This window comes from Ambystoma mexicanum, chromosome 12 (assembly GCF_040938575.1).
Source record: "Ambystoma mexicanum isolate Mex_15411 chromosome 12, UKY_AmexF1_1, whole genome shotgun sequence".
In the NCBI taxonomy this organism is placed as follows: Eukaryota; Metazoa; Chordata; class Amphibia; order Caudata; family Ambystomatidae; genus Ambystoma; species Ambystoma mexicanum.
The window spans coordinates 18,409,020-18,421,530 of record NC_090936.1 but is presented as its reverse complement, the minus strand read 5'-3'; the positions used below and the strand labels follow the sequence as shown (position 1 = coordinate 18,421,530).

At 46.1% G+C, this 12,511-nt stretch overlaps 1 protein-coding gene across 1 annotated transcript in view; it reads left to right on the top strand.

Moving 5' to 3' along the window:
• Positions 1 to 2,519, top strand: part of ELAPOR2 (endosome-lysosome associated apoptosis and autophagy regulator family member 2) — a 266,368-nt gene extending 263,849 nt beyond the window's left edge. Inside the window, exon 22 of the mRNA XM_069627825.1 lies at positions 1,842 to 2,519. Coding sequence (XP_069483926.1) covers positions 1,842 to 1,901 — 60 coding nt within the window. The 3' untranslated portion in view covers positions 1,902 to 2,519. The remainder of the gene's footprint in view (positions 1 to 1,841) is intronic.
• Positions 2,520 to 12,511: the final 9,992 nt, after the last annotated feature.

Here is a 12,511-nt window from a genome sequence, read left to right as displayed (position 1 = left end):
CTGGCGTTTTCCCCTTGCCACCTTCCGTCTTCGCCCTTTGCACCGCCCCTCTGTGTTAATGCTGAATCAGCAGCAGCCCCCCCCAACCACCGTATGCCCCTTTTCTCTGCAGTATTAGATACACAATGACCAAGTTCTCAGAGTAGATGAATAGGTGGCTCTAGTGGTAGACCAATCCTTGCTTGCATGCCATCTTGCTTGCCGCAGAACAGTGCTCGAGCGACGAGAACACAGAAAGGTGTATATCTCACTTTATCACTAATACATGATAGCGAGCGACTATGCCTAGGAGCCACAAGGAAACGACTGTGTCCAGGACAAAATACCATCCCGGAAGTGCATCTGCCAGAAGCAAACTCTATCATTTGGAAGCAGACCATTTGTGGAAGTTTAGACTTTCCCAGGTAAGTTCTGGGGTGCATTGTGAATAACTCGTTTAGAGTAATGCTGATTAGTGAAGCTATATCACCTGGAAGCAAAGGCAAGTGTATGCATCGAGCACGCTATCGCTTGCGTCTGCCGTTGACTTCATTGATGTCCAGTGGTGGTGCTGCGGTTGCAGGCTAGCACTGTGACCTTTTATATCTGTTTATAGCGCTCACCGTAATGCATCTTGACCAGTTGTGCTGCACAGTATATCTTTGTCGATGCCATGGTGTTTCCAGACTCCAGAATGCAGGGCTTGGAAGTGTAAGACACCCTAACCATGCACACCTCTAGACAGAATTCCTCCCTTCTGTGCACGCTGGGCTCTGGAAGCAAGGAGATGAGCTAGTGGAATGCACACTGGCGTATCACACATTCATCTTGCGGTCATGCAAATCTGCTGGCTGTGTGCTACGCTGGATATTACCATGATGTCACCGTAGCGTACCGACAAGGCTTTCTATGTGTGACTTAGAGAATTAAACAACACTGTTTTAACTGGAAAATATTAGACAGCCACTGAATCTTTGTTCTCAAATTGCATCCTAAACTGCTATCACCACCTTTAAGGTTTATTACACAACTAGTTCTAGGAAATCTCATTTGTACCAATTTCATATCCTACACTATCGCTTAATTCATCGCTGTCAAATCTCTGGAAGTTAATTCATAATTTGAGCGACATGGTTTTAGCTACCTCCACGGGAAGGCCACAAAAGACTGATTTGAAGATTTTTGATTATTGGAGGAGGTGTTCAGAGGGACAGTCGGCAGCGGAGGAAGGATTGGGGGAGGTAGAGAATCTGATTTTAAACAAAATCAGAAAATGGATTTTAAAGCAGAATTGAACGTAATAGCCATCATAAAATACTCTTTCGATTGTGAGGTAGAGTTTGAGCCACTAAAAGACCTTGCCAATACAAGCACGCCCGCTCAAATGATCACGAAGACTCTGGCGGGCCTGCAAGATGTTTTTTTGGAATTCAATTTAGGAGTAATAACAAATAACCATAATGTGCGTAAACCGATTAGACCTATTTACACAAATATTCAATGCTCTCACTGCTAATTCTGATTGAAATTTTGATTCGTGTCAAATTACATTTCATTATTTTCAAAATATTAAAGCCCTCTTCTGTTCATGCTTCTCCACTTCAGAACGATCTCCCTAAACACAATTGTGGTGCTTAAAGGGTCCATAAATGTTGAGCACATAAAGTCTGTGTCCACGAGGAAATTGGAATCGGGGGAAATAAAATATGATTCAATGATGATTAAGACAGTTTCCTTTCAATGTAATCTATATCAAATCATGCCTTTGTGAAGAAAACTGCCTGTGTCTGACTACCATGTAATTGCAGTAGACGTTGAACGACGCTGTAAGGATTATAATACACGCTCTTTTACATACACAGGGTGAACACGTCTCTGATAAGGCGACACCGGGAGCGATTCTCGAGAAGAACGGGATATGAATCGTCGGTATTTGAAATCGACATCTGAATTCTGTAACTCTGGATGAAGAACTATCCATAGGCGCGGGTGATAATCTGATTGTATATAGCATTACATTGATTTATTTTGAACTGCGTATTGACTTCAGAGGCGCAGTTTTTGAAATCTGTACCAATGTATTGAATGCCGATTTGGAAATTAATGCATTCCTGATGGGGATAAATGCAAATTGTTTGGTTATTAGACAAGATTATGCACCAATAATCAGATTTACGTTGTTTTGTATTTATTTTGGGATGTGCTGTAGTGTAGTGTTCTTTCAATTCTATTTCTTAAATTAAACATTTCAAGTACTTAATTAAGACCTGTCACTAATGAGATTATTTATGTAGGTAGTGAAATAATTTAAATTACTGCCAATTGTCCAATGTATTACTCCATTCTTTCGGTTACTTTGCAAGGAAAAGTAAGAACTTTGTACTGTGCTATGTGATATTTCAATGGAAACTGATTGCATTTACCCGTTGGCATTAGAAATGGTGTCTTGGGGAAAGCATTCGGTACAAAAGACAAGGTTCTGCCTGCTTATTGCTGTTCCTGCTAAATATGTTTGAAATAAAAGGTGTTCAGATCATGTGCAGCTGTGTTTTTCATTTTATTCAAACTACTTTCTATCTTGAACGAAATAATACATTTAGCCAATAAAATGCTTTAAAATGATCCCTCAATGCGCATGAGAGGTGCCGTCTCCGTAGAATATTCAATGGGCCTCATTCGGGCACGAGGACTGCTTGCCCACTATCTCAGCTTCACTGCGTGGTAACGGCAGCAACATCAACATTATAAACTACTGTCACCAGTGGTAAATTGTCTCTGTGGTTATCTGCACCAATAGTAAAAATACCACAAGCGGAGCACATGTATCTCAGATTTCGCTGTAGCTCCATGAATACCAGCAGTCGTTCAAATATAGCCCAAAGCTGTAGAAATACCACTGTGACTTAGCAAATATCCGGCCCCAACAACAAAAGTACCCATGACGGCTCCTATTGGGGCGCTTCCTCTGGAGATTTTTAAGGGTAGTTCAGAAATGATCATATTGCCGGGGGTAAATATCACCACTGTAAGAAGTTCTACTGTTTTATGATGGGGGAATGCCGATGGTAATGCATGATGGATGTTTACCTCTGGAGGTAAAGCAGAAGAGCAGATGTTTCTGTGGAGTGGTATTTGGCTTTTCTGTAACTTGCAGTGGGTCGTCTGGTGGCTTTATGGAAACCTTTGCGTACAAGTGTGTCACACCATAGCACCAGCAGGTATGAGGTAGATAAAAATACAAAAGGAGAGGACACACTGTTGGGTAGTGGGACGCTGGCATCCCAGTTCGGCTCTGCTGACTCACAGTTCTGTTGACCCCCCCGGATCCCCCACCACCCCACCAAGCCTATCCACACATAAACACAGAGGATAACCCATCGGCGAACTTGTCTGAGGGTTCCTGGGGATGTCTGGTGATGAGCTCTTTGTGCCCAGAAAGACACCAAAAATCCAATTGTATGGCCAAGATGACCATGGCTCTACGCTACTTTTCCGTTTCCCTCCTGCCCCTTACCACCATAGTGTTCTGGGTTCACGCTCTACCATCCTGAACGAGCCAAGGGCGTCTCTGAGGGGCACTGCTGTTTATCAAGAATTAATTGCGAAAAAACCCTGTTGCCTGAAATTATATGCAGGGGAAAAAGCCCTCGAATGCTTTAGTGCATGAGGAAACTGTTCTACAAGGCAAGCGAAGGGTTGAGCAGCCGCACTACTTGGGAGGGCCTTCTGAAGCTCAAATGAGGAATTACAAAAGTTCCTTTAAGGAAGCAGCTCCTGCTACCAGGGTCTCAGACTTCTCTCATGAAGTAAAGAGTCTTGGGGCTCTGATACAGGGTGTAACTAAATATCCTACATTGATTTGCTGTTTACCCTCCTTTTATTAGACTCCGGGAGTAGACCGATCAGCAGGAGATGGCGTGCGGTAACCAAAGTATTGTCTCACTCATTCGGTTCAAGAGAAATATATCTGCAAGAACCGGTCGCCCTTCAGCCAGGCATCACTCAAGCAGGGGTCGTGCCGGGATCACCCGCCCTTCAGCCAGGCATCACTCAAGCAGGGGTCGTGCCGGGATCACCGGAACTGATCATATTTGGCAGAGACTTTACTCAATTTGATGCACGGCTGGCCAAGTACAGAAACACAGAAGAAAGACTAGGGTACTTGAAGGGTCCCAAAGGTACCACCACTGCAGCGGGTGGTTTTGATAACTGAGTTTGGAAGGAGATTGATTCTGATAGAAAGTTACAATGGCCCCAAGAGATTCTACCTTCTAAATGGAATAGGCAGGGGCCTGAACTCCAAAGCTCTCGATATTTCTGGAAGCTTAGCCCGAGTATATTCCACAATGCCAGAATGATTAACCCTGGGGAAATGGGTGGAGCGCTTTTCTGGTGGATCAACAAGGGACCAAGGAGCCATAAAGAACCCCCCCCCCCCCCCAAAACACTTCTCCCTGAATGACCTGCCAATTTTAAGCTACTTAATTCAATCATGCAACGATTTTCACACACTTAGGTTGTGAAAAGAATGTAAGGTTCCCTGACCAGGTGGTCCTAACTTTTGGTCTGATTTTGTGATGCATGTCTTTGGGTCCTGGGCTGACCTGAAGTACCACATCGAGGGGAGGATGTTTCTGACTACAGCTATTCTAAGCATTGGCAAGGAAATGCAATCTGACATCTACCCCGCCTCCCCACCCTACAAATGTACACTGATTGGCCAGGGCGGGGTTCTGGCGCCTTGAAACACTTGTGTACAGGCGTGTTATATTTGTTATATCATATCATGGGTGTAATCAATAGATTCCAAAGAACTGAGAAATAACACAGCTATTGTTCCAGAGAAAATGACACGGATTAAGGCCGCCAGTGATTCACCAGTTTATTTTTATTTTACAACATAAAACATACCTCTGTAGAAACATTTCAACAGTCCACAGCAGTTCTATTTACATGAAAGGTGAGAGTCACACAATATTTTAGAATAATCAACAGTATAGACAGGCGTGTGGGCATTTAAATGCATGAATACAAGTTTATCTCTGTGTGCTACTAAGCTGTCACAGAAAGAAAAAAAGCAATGTGCAAGGCCCAACTCGTATACATTGAACACTTTAGGACGGAAATTCGATTTTTGCCAGATGAAGTTCTCTGTGGGCAAAGTAGGAGTAGGGACCTACCTCCACCGTCCATCCATCTGGATTTGATCCTGCACTGAGTATATTTATTCAGAAGGAGCCACCACCTGCTTCCCCATACAGGCCCCAGAGGAGGGGCACAAAGGATGTGCCAGGCCCCCCTGTCCATCGCCAGCTTCAGTGTAGCACCATGGCAGATCACCTAGCACTCCGAGCGCTCCTGGCTCTATAGCCCCTCAGATAGGTGAGGACCCTAAACGCCTGAGGACTTCACCTACTGCACTGGTCCCAGTCCCATCAGCCTGCTTCCTCCTGGGACAAGGAAAGGGAGATGGAGACTGTGTCAGAACAATTGGAAAGAACCTTTAATAGCTACTTAGTTTGGAGAACTTGCGTGTCCATTAAAGTGGTCCCCCTACCCTCCCACTGATCAGGAAGTAACCGAAACATGAGATGTGTTTGAAATGGCCAGTCCCCGGTAAAGTACCTGCTGCATCATTGCCAATTATGTGAACTGGTTTGAACTGGACTGGGAGGAAACAGCTTTTCAACAACCTAGTTGAGTAGGAGAAGAGTACAGTGGAGGTGAACAGGAGAGAGGGAGAAGTCATTAAGCGGTGGGAAAACGCGAGGAGCGGAGCTGAAGGAAGGAGCGAGAAGGCATCCGGAGAAGAAAAGGTGACAAGGGACTTGAGTCGGTGAGAACCGCTAAAGCGATTGAGGTGGCTACAATAAATCCAAAAAGGAGTAGTGGAGGAAGGCCAGTTTTGGTGGCCAGGAGAGTGGAAGAGTGGTGAGGAAGGAGAAGGAGAGAAGAGCCAGTTTTGGAGACCAGGAGAGTGGAAGAGTGGTGAGGAAGGAGGAGGAGAGGAGAGCCAGTTTTGGAGACCAGGAGAGTGGCAGAGTGGTGAGGAAGGAGGAGGAGAGGAGAGCCAGTTTTGGAGACCAGGAGAGTGGAAGAGTGGTGAAGAAGGAGGAGGAGAGAAAAGCCAGTTTTGGAGACCAGGAGAGTGGAAGAGTGGTGAGGAAGGAGGAGGAGAGGAGAGCCAGTTTTGGAGACCAGGAGAGTGGAAGAGACGTGAGGAAGGAGGAGGAGATGAGACCGTTTTGATGACCAGGAGAGTGGAAGAGTGGTGAGGAAGGAGGAGGAGAGGAGAGCCAGTTTTGTTGACCAAGAGAAAGGAAGAGTGGAGAGGAAGGAGGAGAGCCAGTTTTGGTGGCCAGGAGAGTGGAAGAGACGTGAGGAGGGAGGAGAGGAGCGCCAGTTTTGGTGGACAGGAGAGTGGAAGAGTGGTGAGGAAGGAGGAGGAGAGGAGAGCCAGTTTTGGTGAGCAGGAGAGTGGAAGAGTGGTGAGGAAGGAGGAGGAGAGGAGAGCCAGTTTTGGTGGACAAGAGAGTGGAAAAGTGGTGAGGAAGGGAGAGGAGAGCTAGTTTTGGTGTCCAGGCGAGTGGAAGAGTGGCGGGGAAGGAGGAGGAGAGGAGAGCCAGTTTTGGTGTCCAGGCGAGTGGAAGAGTGGCGGGGAAGGAGGAGGAGAGGAGAGACAGTTTTGGAGACCATGAGAGTGGAAGAGAGGTGAGGAAGGAGGAGGAGAGGAGAGACAGTTTTGGTGGACAGGAGAGTGGAAGAGTGGCGAGGAGGAGAGGAGAGCCAGTTTTGGAGACCAGGAGAGAGGAAGAGTGGTGAGGAAGGAGTAGGAGAGGAGAGCCAGTTTTGTTGACCAAGAGAAAGGAAGAGTGGCGAGGAAGAAGGAGGAGAGGAGAGCCAGTTTTGGTGGCCAGGAGAGTGGAAGAGACGTGAGGAAGGAGGAGGAGAAGAGCGCCAGTTTTGGTGGACATGAGAGTGGAAAAGTGGTGAGGAAGGAGGAGGAGAGGAGAGTCAGTTTTGGTGAGCAGGAGAGTGGAAGAGTGGTGAGGAAGGAGGAGGAGAGGAGAGCCGTTTTGGTGTCCAGGCGAGTGGAAGAGTGGTGAGGAAGGAGGAGGAGGAGGAGAGGAGAGCCAGTTTTGGAGACCATGAGAGTGGAAGAGAGGTGAGGAAGGAGGAGGAGGAGATGAGACAGTTTTGGTGGACAGGAGAGTGGAAGAGAGGTGAGGAATGAGGAGGAGAGGAGAGCCAGTTTTGGTGAGCAGGAGAGTGGAAGAGTGGTGAGAAAGGAGGAGGAGAGCCAGTTTTGGTGTCCAGGAGAGTGGAAGAGTGGTGAGGAAGGAGGAGGAGAGGAGAGCCAGTTTTGGAGAGCAGGAGAGTGGAAGAGTGGTGAGGAAGGAGGAGAAGAGGAGAGCCAGTTTTGGTGTTCAGGAGAGTGGAAGAGTGGTGAGGAAGGAGGAGGAGAGGAGAGACAGTTTTGGAGACCAGGAGAGTGGAAGAGAGGTGAGGAAGGAGGAGGAGATGAGACAGTTTTGGTGGCCAGGAGAGTGGAAGAGAGGTGAGGAAGGAGGAGGAGATGAGACAGTTTTGGTGATCATGAAAGAGAAAGAGAGGTGAGGAAGGAGGAGGAGACGCGAGCCAGTTTTGGTGGCCAGGAAAGTGGAGTTTTGGTGACCTGGAAAGTGGAAGAGGGTTGAGAAGGGAGGAGCAGACTAGTGAAAGCTGTTGAGGAAGAATGGACGGAAGATAAACTTGAGGAAAGGAATAAGACAAGGCAGATGAGAAAGTAAAGGATGAAAATTCATGGAGGAGTAAAGGAGTATGACGGCAGTGAAGGAACAGGATAGGCCATCAGGAGAAGGTGGAGGAGAGAACAACTAAAGGCCAGATTCTGGGAAGAACATAATGAATCATGAGGAGGTGAAACGGGGAATGTATCAGGAGGAGAAAGAACGAAAAGAGGAGGCTGCAGCCTGAATAGCGGGAGAGAGAAGCGGAGATGGGAAGAGGAGAGGAACAGGGTGTTGCAAGCTATTGAGGAAAGGCAGGAGGCGAACGAGGAGTGCAAGACAGATAAAGAAGAGGAGGCAGTGTAAAATGAAAGGGGCAATAACCAAACTGAGAGGTCAAGTGCTTGAAGAGACTGGCAGAGCCTGAGACCAGAACCAAGAGGGGATATGCTTGAAGATGCCAGTCCCATAATCTTACTGAAGCTCAGATAGAGTGGCACCTGGCCAGACAACTCTGCGCACTAGAGGTGATGGTTGCGCATACAAAAGAGAGTAACACCCTGACAACTTCACTAAAGAGAAACTTCAACCCCCAAGCGACCAAAATAAGGTCACGGTGCGTGTAACCTCCCTGGGTGGTGGGAACCTAGGAGAGATATGGAAGGATTGATGGACCTTGGCTGTTGGGTTTATGGCCTTGACCAGGGGCAGAGACAAAGCAAGATGGAAAACATGTTGGGGGTAAAATGCAGGTAAGTCCACAACATGCGGCAGGGGAAATGAGAAAATACAGGGCCACATGGTTAAAATAAGGAGTGCGACTCTGATTATGTGGGATCAGCAATTTTTTAAAGAATGCCTGAGGTTGGCATCTTTTTTAGCACTGGCAAACCTGACTAGCCCAATGTTCTTCTGTCAACTGCCCTTGAATGGGCAGGCAATTGGCAGGCTCTAAACGTGCAGCGCGGATAATCCATGTTTCTTTAAACTGGTTAAGCATGGCATAAGGAGGACATTGTTCTCCCAGGAACTTGGGTTATCTGGCTTTACAATAGGTCTAAGAACACATGTAGGTTCATACACTGGGGGATTGTGGCAGACAATGGGTCCCATTGCTGGCCTTCCTGCACCTCTGTGTCAAAGCAGGCGACGAGTCCAGAAGGAATGGCCCGTTTCTGTGCCATGTGAGCACACATGTGACCTCTCCATTACCTGGAATTGTTGAATAATTAAAATCTATATTCTTTTTATTATGCTTTACTGTGAAGATCTTCAGAACAGATGTGATATACATAGCATGGCCGTCTCGTTGACCTTCATTGACGAACAGAAGTCCATGTAGAGTTTTTAACAATATGCATATAAATGCAAACCCTCCTCAGAGAGTGCACCGTCAAATTGATCCCGCTAATAATTGAAAATAATGATCCCATCATTAAGCCTAATAGATTGAGGGAGGGGCCATTATCATGGGATAATGACCTGCCCAAGTTATTGGCCGAGGTGAAGCAGAGACCTATAAATGGGGAACATAATATTATCTAGAGTGTTAAGGACCACTCCCCAGGTCTACAAATCTATTGCCATATGGAATCCAGATTGTGGGGAACATACAACTAGTTACAATAAACTTTACACATTTCGTGTTTCTTTGCTCTTTATTAATTTGGTGAATTTAAATGTGCAGGCTCCTCTCTGCCTTTACACAGCTGAAGACAATTACTTCATTGCTACAGGTCAGGCTGCTGCTCAGATCAGAATGCATGTGTTGAGGTCTATACCAGAGATGATGGATTGCCTTCCGAGAATTCTGATTGGCTGAGGGATGTTCTATAGTGGAATGTGTATGCTTATTAAGCATTTGTAACGCGTTCCATGGGCTATACCGGGGTAAACGGTCTGGCAGTTGAGTTAACGGCCTGAGCAAAGGGAGCGCGGTGAACGAGGGAACCGGGACATTTACCTTTGGTACAACCCATGGAATGCGTTACTAATGCTATTAACACCCTGGGTTACCAAAGCGGCAACCCGGGGTGCTAGAAAAAAAGTATTTCCGTTCATTGAACGGAACGCTGCACGTGTCCCGTTCAATGAATGAAAAAACTTTTCCAAGATGGCCGCCATGGTTGTGGAAGTTGGGTCTCTGTACAGAGGCCCTCTTTCGTTTCCATCGTGGCCAGAAAAGCGAAATGTAGCGGATGCGGCGGGTGCTGCCACCGCAACAATCGGGTAAGTCGGGCAGGGGAGGAAGGTTGAAAAGATTAAAACAATTCTTTAAGAAGGGAAAGGAGGGTGGGGACAGGATGGCAGTCCTGTGTGGGGGAGGCAGCCTGTGGGTTCTTTGGAACACAGGCTAAGATCCGTGGTTTCAGCCCACTATCCACGGAACCTGATTGGCTGCACCACCCTCCCTGGATACTAATTTCCGATTGCAGCCTGAGCAATGTTCTTCATATGTATGTTAAGAAACAAGGGTGAACACAGACGACCCTTTTCTGAATGTTCCTTTGGGTGCTTATATTTTTTCTGCTGCATGTAAATTCACAACCCAAACCCTTATTTGTCTGCATGATGGGAGGTTGTTCAGTATGAATGAAAATAATTGATAATGGTATGCTAATTGTTTTTGCCTGATCGATAAGCCGTCCACTCTCGCATGGCAGGAAAAACCCTGTAAGTTCTTAAGAAGCAGAATATGGTTAAGAAGTCATAAGCGATATCACACATTATTACCATCCATTTTCAAAGCAGTGTTAATAGGTGGGGTGGCGTGATCTGGATATTGTCTGGGATTTTCTTGTTTTTTTAGGAAAGATTGATACATTTCTCTCAAACCAGGGAGTTGGGTATACATAGAATTTGTAGATAAGCACAACCACACAGTTGAGATTCAGGTTAAGAATGAGTGGATGAAAAAATGTTAAAATGCTGCACTACGACCGGGTGATTTCCAGCCAGGCAAGACCGAGATGTTACTGCAAATTTCTGCTTCAGGGCTAGGTTTAAAAAATCATTTTCAAGATGTGTACGACTGGATTTTAGGCTTTTCACTAGGAAAGACCTAAACGCAAGGAGAAGTCATGCACTCTACAGAGAACATTAATTGCAGGAGGGGGTGTAATCTCTAAGAACAGTTGCTGTTCTTATAGCATGAAGTGCTGGGTGTGGCTTAGACGAGAGTCCCAAAATGAGGCTGTGATATGGGGGTTGCAGGGTATCATTGAGAAAGCGCTACGTGCAGTCGGTTTCCACCTATTTACATAATGTTACACATATTTACAATCTAAGGCACATGTAGATAAAGAAGTATTTTCCCAGAATCACAGAATAGCGCTGGATCAAGTTGTGATCGAAACGTAGCAAAATCTACAAATAAGCCACTGGGTCGCGTCTCCTTGAGAGAGAAGGGACATAGGTTGGTGGCCTCAGCAGCCGGGCCTGACCCAGAAGGTTATTAGTAGATGATTTATCTATATTATTATCTGCAGTACGGGGTGGAGGTATTAATATAGGTACTTGGTAAAGATATCGCGTATTCCATACATATTGGAAGTCTCCTGTTGTGTATTGTGACAGTCCCATTGGACAGAGCCATTTGTGGGGGGGTTGGGGAGGAAGAGTGTTGGGGGACAAGGAAGACACCTGCTATGTGATGGCGGGTACATGGTGGATCACCCAGAGACCCCTACACTTCCCATGATCCAGAAAGTTAATATGAGAGTCCTTCCAAACACCTCCAATATCCAGGAAAGACCTGCTCCATTGCTGTCAGTGGAACCTGCACTTCTGTTTCCAGGGGAATTGGGTGTGAGGTATACACTTGGACGGGGGTGGGTCTGGAGTCAGGACTTTCTGAAACAGGACCTGGCAGTAGGAGAAGCTCACAACTCACACCTGCAAAATACAGCATTGAATCATTGTCAATATCAAGAGAAGCCAAGAAAGACTTTAGTAAGGCTCTAAAAACTGAGTGGGCCACTCAAGGCTTTACTAGGAGGGGAACAGGCCAGAACCCTAACTGGTCCAGAAAAGTCTAACATCTGCCACCACCTGCGATGACTTTAGGATGCTACATTGTTCGTGCCCTGTAGCAGAAAAAATCCTGGAGGACTAATGCAACATTTTGAAGAATACTGCGCGGGTCAAGAAAGAAGTGCTTGGGAGCACGATAAAATGCCTGGAGACTGTGGGTGAATTACTTGCGATGGGCAAACCGGGACTAAACAAAGTGTAACAATTAGTAAAGACCCCATCACTCATTAATTTGAGCCAACCCAGACCACTGTTTATACTGGACCACCAGTTCCCATGGTCCCCCTGGAGACCTTGCTTCCTAGATATAACATATGTAGCAATCCAAATAAAAGTGCACGAGAACCCAGACTTGCTTTAAAGGTGCGTTCTGATTCCGCGGCCATCATAACACAAAGTGCTTTGTTGTGCGTCATCTTCACTATCATTTTGTATAAGGAATCCGCTATTGAGGGTCTTCATGATGTGCAAATGTGTGTATATAATTTTCTCAACACATGTTTCGCTATACCACAAGACATCTTCGTCAGGAGCCTAGACAACTGCCAATGACATACCCTTCTCCAGATATTAGTACGGCCAGCTTTGAAGGGAATCGCCATTCAGCAATGTGCGTTGCAGCATTCAAATTAATCTTTAGAGTACTGATTTCAAAATTAAGTTCTTGGTGTGCTCCGAGACATCCTTCTCATGTTGGGGAAAAAATAGTAGAGGGCCTCTACAGATCATTTAGAATATTAACTACATACATGTTCAGGATATTTTAATTG